Below are 27,219 nucleotides of genomic sequence, written 5' to 3' on the forward strand. Positions count from 1 at the left end.
TAATATTTCTTGTCTCACGATTTTTTACCGTTATTTTAACGGACTATGCTCTAGTGAAATAGCCAGTTGCATTCCTCTCCTTAAACAACTTAACCGTAATACCCGCGCTTCAAGGAATATCCATCAGTTTACCCTTAAGCCCAACTTCGGCCGTACTATAAAGTACAGAGATTATTTGTTAGCCGTACTTCGCGAATGTGGAATGCCTTGCCAAGTTCAATCTTTCCCTATAATTGCAATGTTCATGAATTCAAATCAATGTACACTGACACCTCTTATCCAACCCTTCCCTCTTTTCCTAATGCCCACACTGTGTCCTTGGTATATTAAACGTATACAAAGCCCTTTTGGTCTTCTCTAATTATAAAAAAAGCATTGAAGCCAAACGGCCAAATTTATTGGAAAAAGGAACTTGGACTGATCAAATGGATCATGAAACTTCTAGGTCTTAACCGCGTCGGACATATTCCGGACATCATATTTAATAAGTAAATGACATAAATGAAGTTTACGAGTTCAGCCATAGGAATTCAATGCATGCTATCACAATGGAGCTTCGACCTCACGTTTCCTTTGACAATCGTAATTAAAAGAACGTAATGTGACTCCAAACGGAAGCTCTAGTTAAATTTTCTGAACATTTGCTTTGTCTGACAGCTCAACAGCTGTAAAAAAAATGTCAACAGACAAAATATTTGCTTTTAGGAGGGATGAAATAATAGAAATGTCATTCAAAGCAACCTCGCAGCAGGCCCACCGTAACGCAGACGAAGCCGAAGCTGAAGCGTGTTTGTGATTCAGCCATTATGCAGTTTGAACCTGAACCCACTGTAGAGCCATCCTAATTAAGTAAGTATAACTCCATTAAGAACAAAATTTCCATTTCTTTATAATTTATTTATATTTAAATAACAAATAACACATTAGACTTAATAATAACTTAAATAAATACTTTTTGGATGCAATTGTCACTTTAATTCGTCTACATTTTTAAGAATGTAATTTTTCCTGGATCTTTTGCAAACTTAATCCTCTAGTTTCTATGACATAAAACAAAATAAAGAATATCGCGATAGCCATCATGATGCCAAATAAAAAGAACGCATAATATGGACCCAAAGCATTCAAGTCAGGGAACCAACGTGTCGACAGAAAACTACTTGTCCAAGAAAAGGTCGATGCTATTGACGCAGCCATTGGTTTGACGTTCGAGGGAAAAACTTCACCAAGTATCGCCCATGGAACTGGGCCAAACCCAAATGCATATGAGATATTGAAACAAATGAGAGCAGGCACTGGAATCCACATCAAGGGTGTGACATCACCGAAGGCCTGAACATAAAAGAATGCTCCCAGTGCAAACAGGGATAAACTCATCCCGAGTGCCGACGCTAGAAGGATTAGTTTACGACCTGTCCGTTCTATAACAAACGGTGTCAGGAAATTCGATACCAATTGGGTAAGAGCCAGAATTATTGTAGCCACAGCAGGGTCTAGAGTTGACTTGGCACTCTCGAATATCGTTTGGCTATTGAAGGTGACAGCTGTCGTGCCACTGAATTGTTGAAACATCAAAAGGCCACAGCAGATGACGAGACCTTTGACATTACCGCGATCGTGAAAAATGTCAAAGATCGATGCTTTTCGAGATGCGTCCTCGTCGACTGAGCTCTGTATTTGATTCATTTCATCCTCTACAGCTTTTTCGTCAGTGTTGCCTCGAAGGAAATTCAAGGATTTCAATAATTCCACTTTCCGGCCAGTTTTTGCCAAATAATAGGGTGTTTCTGGCATGAAAGGAAAAGATACAATAAATATCAATGGAACAGCCAGACAGCACCAATGAAAGGCCATGTAGCTTACAAAAGGTCCTATACAGTAGGCGTAGAGAATACCACCTGGAACATTGAATTGATAAAGAATATTCCTGACGTTTGGGCATATTTTATATCAACTTACCAACCATGAATAGGGTCATCAGGGAACCAAGTGATCCTCGATTGTCGTTTGTTGCAATTTCGCCAACATACATTGGCAATGTCGCAATCAATAGCCCTCCAGCAACACCCTGTTATAAAAATGTATGATTTTATGTCAATTTAATAATACAAAAATATATTAATTTACCTGAAGTAAACGAGCGGCATAAAACATCCAAACTTCACTTGCAAGTAAAAGAAAGACGTATGAAAGTTCGATTAGTGTTGCGCCCAAGAGAAGAACCCACTTTTTTCCTATTTTAGCTCCCATCGGTCCAGCCAAGAGAGAAGCTTAAAAAAAATACAAAAATAAGAAAACCAAGTCCAATTCATGAAATTTGTTAAGGCTACTGTCATATTTGACAGTTCATACTTCAGATGACTTACTGTCCATTGACAGCACACTAAATGAATTGACACTGTTTTTTTTTTTGTGACAATCTTCTCTTATAAGCTTTTATGTTAAAACTCATTACTTACTAACTACAGCTCCAATTGTGACCATTGAACTTATCCATCCTTCCTCTGTTGTTGTTACTGGCTGTGAAAGTGGACTGTCATATGTTTGATTTCGAAGTTTTGGTATAATGGGAGATGACCATCCTATACAAGTTCCAAGAGCGAAATTTGACATATCAGCTGTTATAACAAAAAACATAAAAACAGAATTATGAATTTCTTATTTTGATTAAGAACAGAAAATTAAGTTATTGAACTTACCACACATAGCTGTTAATAAGGAACGAAAGTTCTTGGGAGCTTTTGGCAGGTACATTTTGAAATATGTTTTTAATATTTACTTGAACCAAAGCCGATCAAAATAGTTTCATGTAACTGCAAAGAAAAAAAAACATAAATGTTAAAAATATTTTAAATAAACTAAGCAAATAAAATGCGATCTTAAAATTGCGATATAAAAATTGAATAAATTGTTCATTAAATTAAGAAACTTTGAAATAGTTATTTTCATATTAGATAGCAAGTCCTTTATGTTGTCATATCATAAGGGGAGTATTTTAACACGAGAAGGACAATCAAAGAGATGAATAGTCGTACTTTGATTATATTGGGTTTTCCATTGATAAATTTGGTCTATGGAACATGATTAAAACGGTTTGTTTTGAAATTCGGTTGGTCTTCCTTAACGTTTCTCATATAATTGATTCGTCTTATTTTGACAGCTCATCATTATGTCCAGTTCCCATTACAAGGTTGAAGATATGGAGATATAGATCTTTAGAAAATTGTAGGCCTGTCCAATGGAGTCGAAAGTGGAAAATGCGTTTTGATAGATTTAAACTAAAATAAAAAAACCTAATTACATATTAACATAGTTCAAATGGATTTTCTAAGGCCAAGCCTCTCGAATTTGACTTTTACATTCTTCATCAGGTCAAGGTTTGAAAATAAACTTCCTCAAAAATGTTGTAAACAAATGCATCGTGTTTTAAAGGTAAAGTTAAAATAAAACAATACAAGACATTTTATAATTATTTCGCAATGCAAATTGTTCCTTTTAGATTAAATTCGAATATTTTTAGTAACTAATTTAGTTTCTAAGAATTGTCATAAGTTATGGTTAGGTTAGGTCTCTTACGCTCAAAACTATAACACATACTTCGCAAAATGTCACAAAGCACAAAAACTTTAAAAAAAATTACAAAAAAACCCAAAGCAGATGGAGTAATGCCCAAACTAATTTAAAATAAAAAAACGCCCAATTTGTTAGTTGTCACTTTGCACAAAAGAATTTTTTTCTGAAGTTGGGCTTTTTTGAAATTTATGAGGATTATGATTTCTTTCGTTTCTTATGTCTTAATACCAGACGACATATATCCCAGAACATAAAATGATATAAGGCCCAACAAGAGGAACGTCGTATAAAATATCACTAAGAAAACGTTAAAAAGCCCAAATCATATCATGTCATATCACTTAAAACGACTTTTAATGTCGTAACAACCAAATTTAGAAATGTCATTTCAACCAAAAGATATTGCGTCGTTGAGATTTGAGGCGTATAAACACTAAGGTATGTATGGGGGGCACGCTGTCCCCCTGCAACCCTTCTGCTTGAACTCAATATAATATTTGAGATAGGTGTGAAGTTTGGTGTATGCAAATTTTCTCTGCATGGATTTAAGGAAACTTTGCATGCACACTACACCGCACCTACCCCAGATCCTATAGTGAGCCCAAGCAGAGGGCTTACAAGGGGCAACACCCCTATACAAATTTCACTGTTTATAAGCCATAATGCTGGGTGTGAGCAAGCAACAAATTCCCTTTTCATTTCACTTAGAAAATTGGCCTTACTTAGCTACCAAATAAAGCCACAAAAATTTGTTACGCATTTTGACGTTTCGAGTTTTTGGCCGATCTGACATTTTTTTGTTTATTACTTGGATTTGGGTGATAAAATTTAAAACTGAAGATGTCATTGTGCCCTAAATAAACAAATATTTTGTCAGAATGCCCAAATATAGAAACACAATACATCTTTTGAGCGATATGTGAATTAGTCATTTGGGCGTTATGATATTTAAAAAGTGATTGGTGCAATATGACATTCAATTTGGGCTTTTTGTGCCAATTTCTGCTAAATCCGTTTTTGGGCAACAGAGCCATTTACGGGAGATATAACACTTTTAAAATCTTGTACTTATTTTATTGAGCAATAAAGCCGAACACTTCTTTTTATTTGAAATGTTCTAAAACACAAAAAAGTTTTCATGTCCAAAAGTTCAGTAATACTGCCCGAATCGTACAAAAACAAAATGTTAATAAAACTGTTTTACGCGATATGATAATTTTAATATGTCTTAAGAACTAGTAGAGACATCAAGTTCAAAAATGCAGAAATTACTCTCAAGAAAATTGAGTGGGTGTTTTTTTTTTACCATAGCAATTTAACCCAAAATATCTCAAGAACGAGTAACGCTAGCGACTTGAATTAAATTTTGTATTATATATTTTGACGTGATAAAAAAACGTATCCGAAACATTTTTGAATCAAATATCTTTTTCAAATTAATTTTATCTTATTAAAAATATTGTTTTGAACATTGAGAAAAATCAAATAGATGGCAAACATACAAATCTTAAAAAAAAACATTACGAAAACTATTCAAAAATATTTGGACATATCCATAGTCATATTTTAAACACAAGTCTATTTAAACTGGAGTCTAAGTTTAACATCTAGGTTAGACACAGTTCCTATTTATAAAGAATTCGTCAGCTCTGTTTTATTAAAAACAGGGTTGAAATCGTCTAAGTATATAATTGACTATGATATTTTTGATAGTCAAATTTGACTATGATTTTCATTCCGTGCGTCTGTGTAAGATTATTCAACTCAGTTCAATTCAATTCAATTGAACAATTTCAGATTACAATTGTCACAAAATTTTAAAATAAAAAAATATAAAATTTTTAAATAAAATTATCAAATTGGTTGTGTTTAAATAACATTCATACTATTCTTGTGTTTTTGCGAATTCGTAAGCTTTGTCGGTCTAAAAAATGTGCTTTTTTACCTTGAGTAACTGAACTAACTGAAAACAGTTCCATTCGTTTTTTGCGAGCGTCTGGTAGCTAGAGGAAAATGACTATCACATATTTCGTGTGCAAGCTTTTTAGGTATCAATTTAACTATCACCTAACCCAGATCAAATTCGATTATTTTGACTATCAACAATCAACAATCACCTTAGTCGATTACACCCCAGGTTTAAGGAACATATATTCTCCTAGAATTCTAGTACAGTTTCACTTAAACCTATGCAAAACCGTTTGTAGAGGGGAACAAAAGAGAAGGAGTAATCTGGAGAGCTGTTGGTTGAGAAATTGTATGCAAGTCGCGCTGGTAATGTCAAGACTTAAATTTAGAAGGTCAATCATAAACTTGCCTTTTTTTTCTCGAATCGATACTTTTTATACAAATACGTCCTCATTTTCAAAGGGGTCGATCCCGGTTAAGTAGAGCTTTGGTTTTCTGTTGGGTGAAACAATTCCAACATCATCCAGCAAAATATCAAAATATTGATATACATATGTATGTATGTATGCTTAAGTCTTGACGTTTTAATTATTTTTTAAATTTTCAAATAAAATTTTTCCCAACGTAATTTTCTGGGTTGGAATCGGCTCAGGTGATAGTTGACTATCATTTTTTTGATAGTCAAATTGAATTCCGTTAAGGGGGTATTCTGGTCTAGAGACATGAATTTTAGGTAATTTTTGAAGTGCTGTAGAAAAAAGCAATCAACAATTTTAATATCAATTTTTTTACACATTATTTATTTACATTAGAAGCATACAAAAAAAATAAAAAAGTAAAAAAAAAATCAAAATTCCGTTAGTTATCAGCTGATGGAGTGGTGCGTCTCAAAAGTTTGGTGCGTGACCATACCCACGATTTTAACTCTCTTAGAAATCTGAAATCAAAAACTAAAAAAGATTATTATTCTACAATAATGTCGCAATGTCTGGAACTACGGAAAAGTTACAAACATTTTTAACTTCCCATAGGAAGTTATTGTAATGGGTCCGATTTGTCAAATTGAAAATTTTGACATTTCTCGACGTTTCAAGGTCCCTAGAGTCGAAATAAAAGATTTTTAGAAAGATGTCTGTGCGTGCGTGTGTACGTACGTTTGTACGTCCGTACGTCCGTACGTCCGTATGTCCGTACGTCCGTACGTCCGTACGTTCGCGACGTTTTTTTCGTCGTCCATAGCTCAAGAACCAGAAGAGATATCAACTTCAAATAAATTTTGTTATACAGATAATAAGGCAGAAAGATGCAGAAAGGGCTCTCAAGAAAATTGCGTGGGTGGTTTTTTCACTATAGCAGGTTGAAAAAAAGGTGAAAATTTTGGTTAACCCTAAATATCTTACGAACCAAAAACGCTAGAGACTTGAATTAAATTTTATAAAATATATTGTAACGTGATACCAAATAGAAATATTTTTTGAAAAAAATTAATATAACGGTTTTTTTTATAAATCAATAAAACTGAAAAAAAAAATTTGTCACCTCCAAAATTTTACGACTGAAATATGATTTCATCTCTAAAACAATTTTGTGCAACGAAGAATAATGTTTTTGACATCTGATAAAATTTTGACAAAAATTGAATTGACAGTTTTTAAAAAAAAAAATAAAAATCTAAAAAAAACATTACTCAAAGTTCGTAAAAATTGAATATCGATTCAAATATTTTTTCAAAAACTTGAAATTAAGGCTTCAAACTTATTTTATCTTAAAAGAAATATTGTTTTCAACATTCTGAAAAATTTTGAGAAAAATCGAATTGACAGTTTTTTTACAAAAAATAAAAACCTAAAAAAATAATTTATAAAAGTTGGTAAAAATTGATTTTCGACTCAAATATCTTTTCAAAACTTTGCGATATTGGCTTTAATTTACTTTTATCTTTCAAAAAATCTTGTTGTCAACATTCAGTTAAAGTTTGAAAAAAATCTAATTGACAGTTTTTTTACAAAAAATAAAAAACTAAAAAAAATTTATAAAAGTTGGTAAAAATTGATTTTCGACTCAAATATCTCTTTAAAAATTTTAAATATTGGCTTCAAAGTAATTTTATCTCATAAGAAATATTGTTTTCAACATTTGATAAAATTTTTAAAAAATCGAATTGACAGTTTTTTTTACAAAAAATAAAACTCTAAAAAAAAACAATACTAAAACTTCGTAAAAATTTATTTTCGACTCAAATAGCTTTTCAAAACTTAAAAATATTGGCTTGAAACTTATTTTATTTCACAGAAAATATTGTTTTCGATATTTAGTAATTTTTGTATAAAAATCCAACAGTCCGTTTTTTCATATAAAAAATAAAATCTACAAAAAGAGTACGCATATTTGGTAAAAATTGATACGAGTACATAAAGACAAACTTTTAAGCAAGACAAATCGACAGACGGGATGGGAAGTTATCAGTGTGGGTCACATCCCAGCCTCTTTTTTTTTACAAAATGGAGGCTGTCTAAAGAAAAATTCAAAAAATTTACAATTTTTTTGAACCTTCTTCGATTTGTTAAAAATAGTAAAAATAAAAATTTGGGGATTTTCGTAGTTCCAGACGTAGACAAGTCCCTAAAGAAGACTCTCTTAAAATTTCAAGTAAATCGGTTCGGCAGAACCTGAGAAATCGTGGGTATCAGATTCAAAAAGACAGTTCTGAGAAAAACGCGTTCAAAGTACCCCATTATGTCTTTTGTTCTATTAGTTGCAGCCCAACCGATTTGGATGACTGCTCAGCAAAATACTTATTTCTCCGAAAATAATTTGAGTTTGGGAAAATCCTCTTGTAGACATATTCTTAAACAGTTAAACAATAAAAATATGAAAAGAAAAAAAAATTGATTTTTTTTTTATTTTTAGACCAGAATACCCCCTTAAACAATTTTAGATTCAAATTTTCAAAATTCGTTGTTGCCTTGGTGAAATTTTAAATTGATTCTTATAAAATATCTTAATAAAAGTTTCAAATTGGCTGATTTTAAATAAAATTCTTACTTTTCCTCCTTTTTTTGAATGTCGTAAACTTTGTCGGTCACAGGAATGTGTTTTTTTAAAGTAACAAAGTGAACTAAGAACATTTTTAAGTCGTTTGTGAGGTCTATTCGGAATAAACTTATTTGTTTAAACACGACTATGACATTTTCTTGTGACAGCTTTTTAGGAATCAATTTGACTATCACCTTATGTAGATCAAATTCACTCATTTTGATTGTCATTTATCAACGATCACCTTAGCCGATTCCACCCCTGAATCAGTTTCCTTATTTTTGAAGTTTTATAGATTTAAAAACAGCTTAAACATAGGTTCCGTCGCGGTTATTTTTTTGACTCCAGGCTACCTTTTAAAATGAGTTTAAATTGTCTATGAATAACATAAACTGAAGTTTGGTTTAGCATAGACAAAATCAGAACTTATCAAAGAACTATGAATATGGCCCATTGGCTTCAAACTAATTTCATATTATAGAAAATATAATTTTCGAAATTCAGTCAAATTTTTATAAAAATCTAACAGTCAGATAAGCAAATTGGTAAAAAATTGATAATCGATTCTCGATATCACTCGATTAAATGAAGGTATTGTCTTCAAAATGATTTCATTCTGCGCTAAATTGTATTGTTAATTAACTAAAAAAAATTTCTTAGAAAAATCCAATCTGTATTCGTTTATACAAGAAATAAAAATTTGCAAGAAATGCTACTAAATTTGATAATCTTTTTTTTCACCAAAGATCTCGTTTACAAAAATTGATTTTAAAATAAAACTATGTATTTCATCATATTATGCGAAATATTGTTGGTAATTTTAAGTTAATTTTTTACAAAACAAAACACAGAAACCTAGATACTAAAACAACGAAAAAGAAATGATTTTCGACTCAAGGATATTAGGAAAAAAAGAAAGGTATTGACTTTAAATTATTTATCTTACACAAAATATTGTTATGAATATTTGGTTAAAGTTTCGAGCAAGACAAATCGACAGACGGGATAGGAAGTTATCAGCGTGGGTCGATTCCCAGCCATTTTTTTTTTTAAATATATTCCAAAAACTTGATGTGATAATCTTGTTTGGAAAACGGTTTCGTTATTAGAAAACTAAAAATGTTCTTGTTATTAAAGATTAATGATTAAATGTTATTCTTCAATGCTGGGACAGTCTAAAGTCTAATCGAGATTTTTTAAAGAGTAAATGAGAAATTAAAGTACTTTATTAAATATTGAAGATATTAGCTGAATAAGGGTACCTTGGAAACATACAATTCAATTTCCAGGGTACATAATCTTGTTGGACAGTGTTATGAACGTACTGTGTTAAATTTGATTTTCTAAAACATTGTTAAAAAGTAATAATGGAGTTCTTTCTCTTTGTGAACAACGAGAATTCTTGTAAGTTAAAAATCAAATAGGTTTTAAAATAACATACGTATTATCGAAAGATTGTTGGTACTCTATTTGTAATTGCTATAAAATATAGGGTCCGCCATCTAACTTTTTTTATTCAACTAGTGCTTATTAACTTCCCATAGGAAGTTATTGTAATGGGTCCGATTTGTCAAATTGAAAATTTTGACATTTCTCGACGTTTCAAGGTCCCTAGAGTCGAAATAAAAGATTTTTAGAAAGATGTCTGTGCGTGCGTGTGTACGTACGTTTGTACGTCCGTACGTTCGCGACGTTTTTTTCGTCGTCCATAGCTCAAGAACCAGAAGAGATATCGACTTCAAATAAATTTTGTTATACAGATAATAAGGCAGAAAGATGCAGAAAGGGCTCTCAAGAAAATTGCGTGGGTGGTTTTTTTACCATAGCAGTTTAAAAAAAAGGTAAAAATTTTGGTTAACCCTAAATATCTTATGAACCAAAAACGCTAGAGACTTGAATTAAATTTTATATAATAGACTGTAACGTGATCTCAAAGAAGTTTATTTTTCGAAAAAAATCAATATAACGGTTTTTTTTCTTAATCAAAAAAACTGAAAAAAAAAATTTGTCACCTCCTAAATTTAACGACTAACATATGATTTCATCTCCAAAACAATTTTGAGCAACGGAGAATAATGTTTTAAAAATGTGATAAAATTTTGAGAAAAATCGAATTGACAGTTTTTTTTATAAAAAATAAAAATCTAAAAAAAACATTACTCAAAGTTCGTAAAAATTAAATATCGATTCAAATATCTTTTCAAAAACTTGAAATTAAAGCTTCAAGCTTATTTTATCTTATAAGAAATATTGTTTTCAACATTCTGAAAAATTTTGAGAAAAATGGAATTGACAGTTTTTTTACAAAAAAAATAAAAACCTAAAAAAAATTAATAAAAGTTGGTAAAAATTGATTTTCGACTCAAATATCTTTTCAAAACTTTGAGATATTGGCTTTAATTTACTTTTATCTTTCAAAAAATATTGTTGTCAATATTCAGTAAAATTTTGAACAAAATCGAATTGACAGTTTTTTTATAAAAAATTGAAAACCGAACAAAAATTAACAAAATTTGGTAAAAATTGAATATGGATTCAAATATCTTTTCAAAAACTTGAAAGTTAGACTTTAAACTTATTTTATCTTATAAGAAATATTGTTTTAAGCATTCTGAAAGATGTTGAGAAAAATCGAATTGACAGTTTTTTTACAAAAAATAAAAACCCTAAAAAAAAATTTATAAAAGCTGGTAAAAATTGATTTTCGACTCGAATTTCTTTTCAAAAATTGTAGATATTGGCTTTTACTGCTTTTATCTTTCAAAAAATATTGTTGTTTTTTTGTAAAATTTAAAAAAAAATCGAATTGATGGTTTTTGTACAAAAAATTAAATACCCAAAAAAAAATTTAACAAAAGTTGGTAAAAATTGAATTTCGACTCAAATATCTTTTGAAATCTATAAAATATTGGCTTCAAACTAATTTTATTTTACAGAAAATATTGTTTTCAATATTCAGTGATTTTTATATAAAAACCCAACAGGCCGTTTTTTCATAAAAAATAAAATCTATAAAAAATAGTACGTAAATTTGGTAAAATCGATACTAGCACATAAAGACAAACTTTTAAGCAAGACAAATCGACAGACGGGATGGGAAGTTATCAGTGTGGGTCGCATCCCAGCCTCTTTTTTCGTGAATATTAATGCTTAGCTCGTGTCTGTTTTAACAGATAATTAGTTTTATCCTTCCGCTGATCGAATATGGTTTTGTATACGCTTAAACAACGCTGGGAACAACTCTTAGAGAAGATGCTGATTTTGCAAAAAAAAACTCATCTTTTCAGATGAAGCTCATTTTGATCTTGGCAGGTATGTAAACTAGCAAAAATTGTCGTATTTGGGGCACAGAAAACCCGCAGGCATACATTGAAAAGCCGATACACCCAATACTAGTCACTGTTTGGTGCGGATTTTTGTCCAGAGGCATAATTAACCAATTTTTCTTCGAAAATGAGCAAGGAGTTATCGAACCATGTTGAACCAATTTTTGTTCACAAAAATTGAAGAGGAGGATATTGGCAACATTTGGTTTTAACAGGACGGCGCTGCCACACAGTCAAAGCTACACTCGATGTTCTTATAGCATTTTCAAAAAAAGAGGCTGGGATGCGACCCACACTGATAACTTCCCATCCCGTCTGTCGATTTGTCTTGCTTAAAAGTTTGTCTTTATGTACTCGTATCAATTTTTACCAAATTTGCGTACTCTTTTTGTAGATTTTATTTTTTATATGAAAAAACGGACTGTTGGATTTTTATATTAAAATTACTGAATATCGAAAACAATATTTTTTGTGAAATAAAATAAGTTTCAAGCCAATATTTTTAAGTTTTGAAAAGCTGTTTGAGCCGAAAGTAAATTTTTACCAAGTAAAACTTGGTATTGTTTTATTTTAGAGTTTTATTTTTTGTAAAAAAAAACTGTCCATTCGATTTTTTTAAAATTTTACCAACAATATTTCTTATGAGATAAAATTACTTTAAAGCCAATACTTAAAATTTTTAAAGAGATATTTGAGTCGAAAATCAATTTTTACCAACTTTTATACATTTTTTTTAGGTTTTTATTTTTTGTAAAAAAACTGTCAATTCGATTTTTTTCAAACTTTAATTGAATGTTGACAGCAAGATTTTTTGAAAGATAAAAGTAAATTAAAGCCAATATCTCAAAGTTTTAAAAAGATATTTGAGTCGAAAATCAATTTTTACCAACTTTTATAAATTATTTTTTTTAGGTTTTTATTTTTTGTAAAAAAACTATCAATTCGATTTTTTTCAAACTTTAATTGTATGTTGACAACAAGATTTTTTGAAAGTAAAAAGATAATTAAGGCCAATATCTCAAAGTTTTGAAAAGATATTTGAGTCAAAAATCAATTTTTACCAACTTTTATAAATTATTTTTTTAGGTTTTTAGTTTTTGTAAAGAAAACTATCAATCCGATTTTTTTCAATTTTTAATTGTATGTTGACAACAAGATTTTTTGAAAGATAAAAGATAATTAAAGCCAATATCTCAAAGTTTTGAAAAGATATTTGAGTCGAAAATCAATTTTTACCAACTTTTATAATTTTTTTTTTAGGTTTTTATTTTTTGTAAAAAAAACTGTCAATTCGATTTTTTTCAAACTTTAACTGAATGTTGACAACAAGATTTTTTAAAAGATAAAAGTAAATAAAAGCCAATATCTCAAAGTTTTGAAAAGATATTTGAGTCGAAAATCAATTTTTACCAACTTTTATAATTTTTTTTTTTAGGTTTTAATTTTATGTAAAAAAAACTGTCAACTCGATTTTTTTTAAACTTTAACTGAATGTTGACAACAAGATTTTTTGAAAGATAAAAGTAAATAAAAGCCAATTTCTCAAAGTTTTGAAAAGATATTTGAGTCGAAAATCAATTTTTACCAACTTTTATAAATTTTTTGTTTAGATTTTTATTTTTTGTAAAAAAAACTGTCAATTCGATTTTTTTCAAACTTTAATTGTATGTTGACAACAAAATTTTTTGAAAGATAAAAGTAAATTAAAGCCAATATCTCAAAGTTTTGAAAAGATATTCGAGTCGAAAATCAATTTTTACCAACTTTTATAAAATTTTTTTTTAGGTTTTTATTTTTTGTAAAAAAAACTGTCAATTCGATTTTTCTCAAAATTTTTCAGAATGTTGAAAACAATATTTCTTATAAGATAAAATAAAACTGAAGCCTTAATTTCAAGTTTTTGAAAAGATATTTGAATCGATATTCAATTTTTACGAACTTTGAATAATGTTTTTTTTTTAGATTTTTATTTTTTATAAAAAAACTGTCAATTAGATTTTTCTCAAAATCTTATCAGATGTCAAAAACATTATTCTTCGTTGCACAAAATTGTTTTAGAGATAAAATCATATTTCAGTCGTAAAATTTTGGAGGTGACAAATTTTTTTTTTCAGTTTTATTGATTTAAAAAAAAAAACCGTTATATTGATTTTTTTCAAAAAATATACCTGTTTGGTATCACGTTACAATCTATTATATAAAATTTAATTCAAGTCTTTAGCGTTTTTGGTTCGTAAGATATTTAGGGTTAACCAAAATTTTCACCATTTTTTCAAACTGCTATAGTAAAAAAACCACCCACGCAATTTTCGTGAGAGCCCTTTCTGCATCTTTCTGCCTTATTATCTGTATAACAAAATTTATTTGAAGTCGATATCTCTTCTGGTTCTTGAGCTATGGACAACGAAAAAAACGTCGCGAACGTACGGACGTACGGACGTACGGACGTACGGACATACGGACGTACGGACGTACGGACGTACAAACGTACGTACACACGCACGCACAGACATCTTTCTAAAAATCTTTTATTTCGACTCTAGGGACCTTGAAACGTCGAGAAATGTCAAAATTTTCAATTTGACAAATCGGACCCATTACAATAACTTCCTATGGGAAGTTAAAAATTAGAACTTAATCGGCGGACCCTATTTTTAATTTCATGAGCTAGATGATTTGAAAGTATGACTTTACGTATAGAGTTTATTATGGTCGTTTATAATGATTTATCAATACAAACATTTACGAAGGTCCTAAGCAAAAGACCACTTGTGTAAAAATTCTTAATAATTCCAACCTTGCACTTGCACTATTTCGATACGGCCTTCTTCGAGCTTATGTTTTTAGTCCACAAACTCATTTTTAAAGTGGTTTATCAGCTCAAATCGAAGTAGCTGATTAGACCCCTATATAGAATGAATGCCAAGTCGAAGGTGGTTTTGTTATACTTAAGCTAAACCTTGTTGCACTTCATTTCTTCAATTATTAATTGAAGACCATTTTAAGTAGAAACAAAAGAATATCTCTATGTGAATTTAATTCAAGTACACCCACTCAAACTTTAAACTATAACTTAGTTAATATAAAATATATTAAGCTAAACATATTTTATTTGTTTCAAATATGTTTTTTACTAAACAAATAGAATATTTTTTCACTTTACTTCACAATCACAAAATTGTCAAAAAACTGCATTACTATTTTATTTCTTCCAAGCTCTTAGAAAATCCACTATAGTAATGGAAACTGCAAATGAAACTGTTTTAAAAATTTGCCACACTCGATATGGGTAAGTAGGTAAATTATATATGTTCTCTCAGTTAGAAGAGAGTGTTATCCAATTGATAACTTTAAAGCCAAGTAGCGAGTTTTTGATTGATTAATTGTTGTTTCCACTTTACACTTCCTCATCATTTTGATTCTTAATTGATCTGAAAAGAGAATCGCTGAGACTGCAAGAATAGTCTGCATGTTAGAGTTGCAAATGAATAAACAGTTTTATTTTTTTATTTTTCTGGGTTAAAAGAAACTTAGAGTCACATCTCAAAATGCAGAAATTGTAAGGTGTTAAAAAGTTACATAAAATGCGTTTTATTTTACTTTAAATCTAATCTTATAACAAAAGTTAATAGAGTGTCGTTAGAGTAATTATGTACACTGCCAACCACTAGAATGAGGCCAAACATTTTTAAAAATATTCTTGCTTTTCATACCTGCTGAAAGTTTTATAATCATAAACTTTTATTATTTGTGGATAAGTTAGGAGTCCTTCAATACAAATTCATAAAACTGAAGGACAAATTATTAAATAGCTTTGGGATTTACATAAATAAATAATGAACTTCTAAAAAAGCGTAGTATGAGGCCATTTCGAAGATTTCCGTCTAGGAAAGTATAGAAAATAACTGTTTTGATTTATTTTGAAACACAAGTAGGTTCCGGAAAGACTTTTATATAATGTTTTCCAGGATTTAGGATTCCCATTACTTGAAATAACAAAGAGACTTAACAGAACTAAGACCATTGTAAGTAATTCAGTTAGGTTCAAGAATTCGAGTGAAATGAAACCGAAATCGAAATTGCAAATCGAAATTGCAAATCGATTGAATTTATTTTAAGTGTTCTGCATTTCGAGCGATTTGGTTACTACGAATTTGTTTTTAAATGTTATTTTAAGACTGATAACAAAAGTTAACCCCTGGCAATTATTATATTGTATCGTTCATGTAGGTTCATTCCATACTACCGTCTTATTGAAAGTGCCTTCCTAATGGTGCTGGAAACTGTTGAGCTACATTATAAACAATCTTCAATTCCTACAACGTTGGAGCTAGCCATAGTTTTGCGGTTTCTTGCCGAGGAAGCTTCCAAAGGTCAATTGGGAAGGATGCTGATATCGCTTTGGTACTAGAAATAATGGAGAATCGAATTTGCCCAAGTTGGATAAAACTTGCTACCTATGTCCGATGAAGATCAAAGTAAACCAAAACGAGATTTTTTTGACAAATTCAATATTCCTGGCGTCATTGGATGCATTGACGGTACGTACCCATGATAGAATATCGCAGCTAAATCAAGATCGAAAGCTTTTCTATAATAGGAAGGGCGATTACAACTTGATTTTCATAAATTCCTATGTTTTTATTTGTTCCGTCTTTTTCATACCAGATAGATCTAGGTATGCAGTTCTTTGCGATAAGAAGTTTCCTATGATATAAATAGTTTAGGAAAAACTCTGTTGTGGAAGCTTAGTTTTTGAATGTGTCAGTTTTAAAAACAACATTATTTGATTCGAAATGTTATGGAATTGACATTTGGAGTGCTGAAAATCATTTTGAATAGTTTGTCCGTTCCGTATAAACTGCAACTTTTCACCTTGTCGAATTCGAAACGCACCAACTTACTATGGTCGTTTTCAAATTATTTGAAAATCGCAAATATCGAAATGTAGAACACGGATATTCTCTACGTTTTGAGTTCGAAAAAAATGAAATCGATATCAATAAAAGTGAATTTCAGAACTATAATTTATATTTTGAGTCGTGAAAGTGAAGTTTAGAAGCTAGCTGATGAAAAAGACGGAAAAGCTTATTTTGAAAAGACATCATAGCCGTTCATCAGGTGAAAAGGTGTGAGAAGCTATAATCCGCTGTGGCACAACCGTCTTTGAGCTATTGTCCGCAAGAATGAAAGGGAAAAACTATAAATGGTAGCTGGAACGGTCAATGAATAACATTTTTGGACGTCAGCATTGGATTTTCAAGCAACACAACTTTCCATCTACTCCTACAGGGTTGATAAAAGTTATGGTCTCATCCCAGTGAAGCACGTTTTTATAACCTAGTTTATTTGTTTCTCTTGGGGAATTCAAACTTTCATTTCCAATTTGTCTATAATTTTTTTCATAAACAGTCAACGTTTCTGGGTACAAAGCTATCAACACTCAACAGGTATAAAAATCGATTGACAAATTTGTGGCCTCATGCTTGTGGTTGGTAGTGTATATGTCAATGTTAACAATCTTTCAACTAGAAAAATCAAAACTTTGACGAGTTATTGTAGCCATATTGCTAAAACTCCACTTGCAAAATTGACTGTTACAGTGAATCAGTGTACTCAAGGAGATATGTAACTTATTTTCCAAGACTATCAGACTTCTGTTAATTACTTAGTGAATGGTTTAACTAATGATAAGATCATATATTTTTGTGCAATACGAATTAAGAAAATTATCTTAAATTGCAAAGACGTGTTATAAGTAAAAAGATAAAAGTATAATCTGATTCAATAATTACGTGTGATCTTTTGTGTTGTTATTTTTAGAATTTCTTTTAAATCATAATATAATATGATGAGTTAAATTTAATTAAGTTTTTATGTCATACAATATTTTCATGTATGTAGGTTTGGCAAATAAGTTGATGGAAGAAAAGTATTATTATTGTTATCAATGTCATTATATTTTATTTTATATGTAAGAAGAGAATTTGTTGTGTATGTTATGCACATTGTGGGTCAGTTACTTGAAGCAATATAGTAGCTTTCGTTATTTTTACTTTTGTTACACTTTTTGCAGAGTTATTTATAGCTGTTATCAAAGTACTGCGATTCACTACTTATCAAACAAAAATCTAAGGCCATCCAAGAATTTTCGAAATTATTATTTTTTTTAAATTTTAAAAAGCTCGTTAGTACCTCAAAAACGATTATGCCCGAGAAAAACCCGTAATTACTTGTTTTAAGAATTTTAGTATTTTTGCAGTAGTATTGCACAATGATTCATGATTTTCTTCTACTTAAAACTTCAAACGCCTAGAAATTATTCTTACCTACTTCATTATGCTTACTGCTGTTGACCCTGACAAAAAGGAGTCTTCATCACGAAAACGTTGCACAGACGCCATTTTCGAAATTAATCACTTTAAAAAATTATTGTTAACAGTGTGTCATGTATGACATGATAATAATATCCGGATTCTGTAATTTCGATTTGATTTGTAAGTACTTAAAAAAAATGAACAAAGCACCTATTTTTTAGCCTCCATGGTTACGTAAGATCTAAAACTTTAAGCCAGATATTTAACAGGGTTTTATGGTTTCTGTTTAACATATCAACACATTTATTTATGCTTTCATACATAGCTTTCACGTTTTGGAAACATTCTTCAAGAATTTTGGATTTCTTATTTTCTAAACTTTATTTTTTAGAGGTACAAGACTTTGAAATGCAATAAAACAAAGTTAATTTTATTTAAATTACATACAATTTACTTCATACGAATGTTTATCTTCTGGAATCATAATTTGAATATGAGTGCTTACATATGGTCGCCAAGTCTTGCTGTAACGTAGTCTAATCTGAAAGTCCAATTTTGCGATACATTCTTCGGCGGCGTAAAATCGCAAGGATCCGTATGATAATTCACGGGTCCGTAACGTGAAATTATATGGTTATCAAACTCAAATATCAAATACGATACGTTTGTATATTGATGTATCCTTTTAACCATAAGTGAGCTTCATCGCTTAACAAAATTCCCTTTTAAAAAAGTACATGTATTCAATGTTCAATGAAATGTCAAACTAAACTTTAAATAAATAAGTTGAAAGCTGACAAAATGAACCCTTGGTAATCTAATTAATGTAATGTTATTTTCTTAAACCTCTCAAAAACAATCGTTACTAATAAATTGTGGGCCTGAACGATTATTAGATACACTTTTGATTTCCTTGAAGGATTCTCTCCAAAAACAATAGGTTATGTTTGAAAAGCCGATGATTCATCATCCCCGGGATATTAAGAAAAAAATTAGGGAAAATTTAATACAAATTTATCGGTTTGTTTTTGGAAAAATTCTAATTTTCGATTCTTGGCCAAGAAATTTGTATAGGGACTGTTGTTATTTTTTGTTTAGAAAAAAATAAAAAAAAACGTCATGCGTGTATCGGCTTGAAACCTTTATTTCCAAGTTTGAAATTTTTAACAAATGCAATACTTGCGATAGAGTTCTTATATGTCAAAAGTAATAAAATTGGCGGCTATACGTCTTCGAATTCCATCGAATTGTGATCACCTCTTCAAAAAATATCACTTTCAGAAATCTTTTCTTGCACAATCGCGAAAATGATTACCATTTTCTTGGTATATTTTATTAATTTTAATATGTTGTTGAAGAATGTATCATTCCATCTCAAATGCCAAAAGATAAAAGCTTCAAAAGATACAGCTGCTGACATATTTAAAAGGAAACCTCTTATTTTTAACTGGGCTTAAACCTAATATCAACCCACAGCGACAATAAAAGCCTGCTAAGTTGTAGTAAGGTTTTTCTTTGACAGTTGATTTTTCGAAATCCGAAAAGTGTCAGGGTTTAATCATCTGTTTACATCTCTTCCGTTTTGAATACGTCTTCCTAAAGACCAATACAACATTTGTTAATATGGTCCTGTTTTCTATTTCTTCTTCCCTGGTATGGATTCCTATGTTAGGTCTACTGGGTTAAAAATGCTAATAAAACAATGAACGATTATAAATGAGGAGTATACGTGTTTTTCCAACTGTATAATGCTTGCTTTTCTTATCTCAAAACCCTAGGTCGGAACAACGTCTATCAGGTTAGCTAGTTTAAAATAATTTATTTAAAAAATAGAGCAAAACAATGTTTAAAAAGTAAACCAAAAACAACTAGGTAAACAAAATTTTGTACGATAAAAAGTAGTAAAATGTACTTTCAGAAATTCCATGGAAATTTTTTTTCAATAAAATAATTTAACGCCGTACATTACTTCAAAGATAGCAAACAATTTGTTTATTTATTTATTTAAATTTCATTTTCTTAATGTTTTTTTTTTGACGCGATAATTATTTGTTTAAGACTATAAATACAAAACTCAGCCGATAGCATTATTATTATTGTTGTCAAATTTTGCGGTACAAATAATAATATTTAATATTTGTTCTTTTATGGTGCTGTGCTACGTAAGCTACTTTCCTATTGTGATGTGGTGAAAGAGGTTGAAAGATCTAAACCTTGAGTGCCTTGCATATGAGTAGTCAAATAATAAGAATGCGATTTTTCTTAAACAATTTATTAAAGAATTACTTAAGAGAATATCAGCTAAGTAAACAAATGGAAAACACATGTGTAAAAATTAATTAAAGTTCTTTTTAATTGAATTTATGTTATTTATTATTTCAATATTTTCAAAGCAGCCAACTGTCAAAATGTTAATTTACAAAAACAGTTTGTTTAAAATTCTTTCATATTTAAAACATACATAAGTTAATTATTAATACTCACAATATTTGAGACTGCAAGAAACTTGAGGGGTTAACGAGCGGAGAAATAGACAAAATTATGGTACTTAAGCGCGCCTTGCACATGATCTGCGACCTGCAAAAACCTTATGGCACGGTGCCTTAAATTAATTCTAATGATTAAACCTAGGTGAATATGATTTGGTAGATATTCTGATCTGTTATTGTGGAGCGTTACAGGATGTGTTCCACAAAGTAGTAAATACAAAAATCTTTTAAATTTAACGTAAAATTATAAACTACCTTCCCAATTGCCGGCGATAGATGGGGTGTCAATAATCTTAAACGCCACCAATCGAAACTGGCAAAATATTTTCAATTTCCTTCTTTCATATTGCCAAATTGTATACGAAGATTAGATTAAAAAAGGACTGGTTAACTAAAAATGTTGTGTTGATATTATATCTAATTGTTTTGGTAATAAACTATTTTCTTATTTTATTGATCGTATTTTTTTTAATTTCTTATGTTATAATATTAAGATTAATATCTTGTTTGATGGCCTATTTGATTAGTTTTTTAAAAAGTTCTATCGGAATAGTTAAATTTGAAAAACACAATAAAAACGGAGCTGTATCAATTTGGATTGACATTTCGCAACCAAAAAGATGCGAAATAAGTGCCATCAGATAAGTGGCACTATTTGCGCTCACAGTTTTTAGTTATCAACACTCTGATTACTGTCAAATTAATATGATATTACCCATAAAAATTCACAATTGTTTAAATATTATTTACCTGTACATTTTTAATTTGTACACTTTTGCTACAAATTTTTGCGTTAAACTTTTGTCATTTGCGTTAATAAAAGCTTTACATTTTGTCAGACTGGCTCAAGTATGCATTTATTTGAGCACTCGACACTGCAAATACACATTAAGCAAATGCAACTTCATACGCAGCTGCAATAGTTGGTCAGCTTTAATTTTTTTTCGAAGCACTTTTGGACATTTAAATAAGAATAATTTTTTATTTCAATAAAAGAAATAGGAGCTGACGGCTAATTTTTGGTGTGAGAGCAAACCAGTTGATATTAAAATTGTATGTAGTCTTAGTAAAGGCGATAACAGAAACGTTTGTGTGCCAGCACGTAGTGGTCGCGTTTCTGAGAAAAAATTCATCAAAACTACAACTTTTCCGAAAGTTGAAATAGGGAGGGAAATCACTTCAAATGCATTGCATCTTAACGCCTATGACTCGGTAATCTCTTTCGGTCTATCTGTAAAGATGTGCCAAAAGTAGGTACGGCCGGCGATGCAACGGCGGCGCTGGGTTTCTGAGGTAAACGACGTTTTCGCTTCCTTTTTTCGCTGAACGGTTTATCGCAATATATTATTTAAACCATTTCCTTGATTTTTCAGATTTTTTCCAACGCATTAAAAATTTCAATGGTTGTTTTATATGATTTTAAAGTTAAGAATGATAAACTGTGGTGACATCATCAATCGCTTATCGCTAGAACAGCACTTCCATTATTATTATTTGAAAAAGAGGCTGGGATGCGAACAACGCAGATAACTTTCCATCCCGTCTGTCGATTTGTCTTGCTTAAAAGTTTGTAGGTTTTCGTGTTGGGTTAAGAAAGTTGTCAGTTGAATTATTCTTACAAATTTTTAAATTACCAACAATATTTGTCATAAAAAGAAATAGTTTAGTTTGAAAATCTAGTTTTGTTAAAAACATCTTTAGTCGAAAACAAATTTTTACCTATTTTAGTAGCATTTCTTAAATTTTTATAAATTGGATGAATGAAATTAATTTGAGAGATATCAAGAACCGAACAGTAGTTTTTATTCAATTTGCGTATTTGCGAAAAAACGGACTGTTGTTCTTTTATATAAAAAACTACTGAATATCGAAAACAATATTTTCTGTGAAATAAAAAAGTTTAAAAACAATTTTTTATTTTTGAAAAGCTATTTGAGTCGAAAGTAAATTTATACCCAGTTTTAGTATTGTTTTTCGTTTTTAGGTTTTATTTTTTGTAAAAAAAACTGTCAATTAGATTTTTCTCAAAATTTTACTGAATGTTGACAACATATTTCTTATAAGATAAACTAAGTTGGAAGCCAATATCTCAAAGTTTTGAAAAGATATTTGAGTCGAAAATCAATTTTTACCAACTCTTATTAATTTTAGGTTTAGGTTTTTATTTTTTGGAGAAAAAAACTATCAATTCGATTTTTCTCAAAACCTTATCGAATGTTAAAAACAATATTTCTTGTAAGCGAAAATTAAATGGAAACGAAAATCTCAAAGTTTTGAAAAGATATTTGAGTCGAAATTCAAGTTTTACCAACTTTGAGTAATGTTTTTTTAGGTTTTTATTTTTTTTATAAAAATAACTATCAATTTGATATTTCTCAAAATTTTACCAGACGTTAAAAACGTTATTTTTCGTTGCACACAAAAATTTTCGAGTTGACAAGTTATTTTTCAGTTTGTTTTTGTTTATAAAAAAAAGTTGATTCGATTTGTTTCCAAAAATATATTAGTTGGTATCACGTTACAATATATAATTCCTTGAGAGCCTTTTCAGCATCTTTGTGCATTGTTATCTGTATAACAAAATTTATTTGAAGTCGATATCTCTTCTGGTTCTTGAGCTATGGACGACGAAGAAAATGGCGCTAGCGTACGGACGAACGTATGTTCACACGCACAGACATCTCTCTAAAATTCTTTTATTTCGACTCTAGGGAACTTGAAAAGTCGAGAAATGTCAAAATTTTCAATTTGACAAATCGGACCCATTACAATAGCTTCCCATGGGAATTTAAAAAAGTGGTTCAAATGGTTAACTAAGTTGAAATTAAACATGTTTACAACCTTAAGAAATGTTACGATTCATGTTTACTGAATTTACTGGTTGCCTTTGAGCAAGCAGGAATTTCATAACTAGCCTTACTTAGTTTCAAAACAATAAAAATAAATATTTTAGCTCATAATGTGGCCTAGGCGGTAAATAAGCCACTCTTGCACTCAAACTTTATTTTACATTTGTTTGTTTTTTGCTCAAGTATAAAAGGCCTGGTATGTGACCCACACTGATCATTTTCAAGTCGTGCACGTCCGTTCTTATTTCTAAAAGTTTAACAAAATATTAATACAACGATATACAAAACAATATAATTTTTAAGTCAATAACATCATTTAGTCTCGAGATATTGTAATCGAAAATCAGTGTTGATCAATCAAATTTCTCATTTATTATTGCTATAATAAAAAAGTTTTTTTGGAAGTTCTTTTTGCTGCGGCCAGCGGAGTGAAATAACTCTCGAAAAATAACCGCTATAATTGGAGTTTTATTTATTTATGAAATTAATCCTAAAACTTTAATGGCTGAAACACAAACACCCTTCAGCTTCGGCTTCGTCTGCGTTACGGAGGGCCTGCTTCGAGGTTGCTTTTAATGATATTTATATTATAAACAATGGTAATCCCTCCAAAAGGAAACGTATTTTGTTTGTTGACTTTTTTTTGTACAGCTTTGATGCTGTCAGACAAAACAAATGATTAGAAAATTTTAACTAGAGCTTCCGTTTGGAGTCACATTACGTAACGTAACGTTCTTTCCTTACGATTGTCAAACGAAACGTGAGGTCAAAGCTTCATTATGATAGCATACATTGAATTTCTATGGCTGAACTCGTAAACGTCAGTCATAAAGGGAAATAAACTCCCAAAAAGGCATAAAATACGTCAAAGCAGATAATGAATTAAAAGGATTGAAATTTTGAGAATTATCTTACAATTTTATTTCAATATTTTGAGAAAAAACAGCAACTTATTTTACCAAAAATAAAGCACCTACCATTACTATTAAATTTTTTGAGAGGTTATTTCATTTTTTTTGGTTGGACGTTATTTCTTAAGAGATTCTTTTTGCATATTTTGATATTATTATTCGTAAAACGAAATTCATTTGAAGTCGAAATCTTCACTGGTTCTTGAGATATAAGGCGCCAGTAATAGCTATCATTGAAATTGATCCGGAAAAATATTTAAATCGATATTTAACGGTGTTTCCCTTTTATTAGAAATGAAAATTATATACTGACCGATCGGAAATCACACATTTTGAGAAAAAAGTGTAATTACGTATTTATTTGTGTCTGAAAATTTATTTTTCTATTTTCCGGACGTAAATTCATTTCTTGAACAGCTGATACTTTTATGTTCAAAAGTAAAACGAATCGTTGCACTGATTTGTGTTCCACTTTCACACAATTCGAATGACAGATTTTTGTCGGTAAAAATTTGTCTGTGGCTTTGAATCAGGAATTTTTTTTCAATGACAGACATTTTTAATTAAAGCTATAAACTACCTGCCAAAAAAATTCCAATGTTTGTTTTTAATAATGAAAACCAATGATATCTATAACTGGCGCCTAACCCACAAAAAAATGGTATCCATAACACAAAACACAGTAATCTCTCAAAAAACATTTGATTTTAATTCTTAAAACGTCGAAGTTAAAAACAAGCAAAAGGGTTCGTTATTAGACACAGATTACGTTTTTGTAAAAAAAATCAATTCCAACTAAGCAAATATTGTATTCACGGCCTGAAATTGAAAAACAACATTTTCTACAAAATTTATTGAATTGTTTAAATTTTTGAATGGTTTACAAATATAACTGAAATAAATTTATAAATTTTAAAATTACAACTCACTTATTTTAAGAAATATGTATATTCTAACTGTATGCACGTTGTGATTAAATATCTTTTAAATAAATTTGTAAACGACTTTTTCACAAAAATTAACAAATTATGAATTGACACACCACCAATCCAAGTATAAGGTGTTTAACATTCCATTAATACTGCACTTTCAATTTCAACTGGTGCTTGAAAAAGTATCGAGAAGCCTTTATTATAAAACAATAAATATTTTGTGTTTTTATTAATAAAACATTAAGCACGTTTGTTTTAATTTTGTTTCATATTGGATACTTAACGTGCAGTTAATATATATATAATACATACGTAAAATCTTACTTTACGTAATCAGAAGCAGAACACGTTCAATCGTTGATAAATATATAAACAGATTATTTTAAAATACTAACAATACTTAGATGTGTCATCAACCTTAGACATGCGTGCGTTGAATAATATTTATTGACCATAATACTCGTTTACTCGTATTTCCGTATTTTTCCGAGTCTTAAAAATACTTAAGGTCAATAAGTTGTTCCGTTTGGTGTGCCTTGCATCGTAATTAATGGATTGTTCCGATACTCCCATACAAATTTCAGATATGAAATGGTAAACAATAAATTAAAATTCAAAGATAGAAAAGTTATTTGTTGTGCTTTGCGCTTCCACATTTTGCAACCGGTTAAAACCTACCGGCAAGGCGTGCGTCGCGTCGCTCGTGGCCGGTTAACCAGTTTTTGCAATCAAAAAATGATGTTCTTATCGGTAGCCGGCAACTTTTGCGACGTTTGTTTTGATACCTAACTCAATTAATTAGATAAATTCCTTGTTTTCATAAGCCCAAGAAGTTGTTACCAACTAATGTGTATATTAATTTAAATACAAAATAAATCAATTAATTTTAAAAACAAAATTGGAGCTTAAACAGGAGAATAAGTGTGGGGAATTTATTATTTAATATCGAGATCATAAGTGGGATAGAAAATTATTATTTAGGTTATTAATATACACTTGCCTAGTTCTTGTCTCACTTTTTTTGAATATAAATCTCGGAATAAATGTCAACAACATTCAAAACTGTTTCTTAATTTATTTTTTTTCAAAATTTGGAACTTGACACTTGCAATTTGTATTTTTTAAATTAAACTTGAAACAAACAAAGTCACAATCAGATAAACTTTCTATGCTTCCGCCCTTTTTATTTTAAAAAGATTTATGAAAATGATTCGAATACAATTACCAATTTTTGATAAGATTATCGATTAATCGATCTCGATCCAAAACAATAACAAAAACGAGTTAAAATTTATTCGCTATACGAGCAAAAATTAGGCGTTTAAAAAATCTTATAACGATCTTATAACAACACAGCACTTATGAACTGCCACAGGCAAGAAAACAGAAACGATTGAATTGTTCTCAGTTCAGAAACTATGACATTTCATATGATTTGATTTATCTATACATATGTATGTCTGATATATATGAATGACAACAATCTGTATATCTAAAGAGATTCCACTTATCAAAAACAATTCATATCCATTTAACAAGGTCTGGGTTCTGCTTGCAATGATAACGCGCTTAACGCCAGACGAGTTGTAGGTACATTATACTTACCTATCTATGCTAAGTATTTGAATTGTAAGTGATGTGATTTATTACCTACCTGTTAGTGTAAATAATTATCAGAAACTTATATTAGTTAATTAATAAACTATTTAGGTAACTTGTAGACACTCTGGCGAAGCCCAAATTGTTTGATTATTGTCAGGACCATAACTGGAGAAAGTTGGGCCCGAGTACAATTAGGAATGGCCCGATATTTTTTTTAACATGTATAAGAAAATAACCATACTGGCAATTGAAAATAACTGTTATTGACATTTTTTC

General features: G+C 29.9%; 1 protein-coding gene across 2 annotated transcripts; it reads right to left on the minus strand.

Annotated features, from left to right (window-relative positions):
* Window positions 1-876: 876 nt before the first annotated feature.
* Window positions 877-26,720, minus strand: LOC129942062 (facilitated trehalose transporter Tret1-like). Of its 2 annotated transcripts, none has more exons than XM_056050858.1 (6): window positions 26,567-26,720; window positions 2,700-2,813; window positions 2,460-2,618; window positions 2,128-2,270; window positions 1,960-2,068; window positions 877-1,898 (listed from the first exon to the last, which is right to left on the minus strand). In XM_056050858.1, exons 2-6 carry the CDS (start codon window positions 2,752-2,754, stop codon window positions 991-993), a joined length of 1,374 nt encoding a protein of 457 aa, XP_055906833.1. In that variant the 5' UTR covers window positions 2,755-2,813; window positions 26,567-26,720; the 3' UTR covers window positions 877-990. The 2 variants fall into 2 exon arrangements, with proteins under 2 accessions (XP_055906833.1, XP_055906832.1); XM_056050857.1 differs by lacking the exon at window positions 26,567-26,720 and adding an exon at window positions 15,007-15,160.
* Between the last annotated feature and the right edge of the window lie 499 nt (window positions 26,721-27,219).

The sequence above is a fragment of the Eupeodes corollae genome, chromosome 1, assembly GCF_945859685.1.
Source record: "Eupeodes corollae chromosome 1, idEupCoro1.1, whole genome shotgun sequence".
Lineage (NCBI taxonomy): Eukaryota > Metazoa > Arthropoda > Insecta > Diptera > Syrphidae > Eupeodes > Eupeodes corollae.

Excerpts from the sequence above, each read along its gene's own strand:
- LOC129942062 (XM_056050858.1), bottom strand. The coding sequence starts at position 2,754 with ATGTACCTGCCAAAAGCTCCCAAGAACTTTCGTTCCTTATTAACAGCT. Across the intron at positions 2,271-2,459 it reads CACAATTGGAGCTGTAGTTA|CTTCTCTCTTGGCTGGACCG; the intron begins GTAAGTAATGAG and ends ATTTTTTTTAAG. Across the intron at positions 2,069-2,127 it reads ATGCCGCTCGTTTACTTCAG|GGTGTTGCTGGAGGGCTATT; the intron begins GTAAATTAATAT and ends TTTTTATAACAG.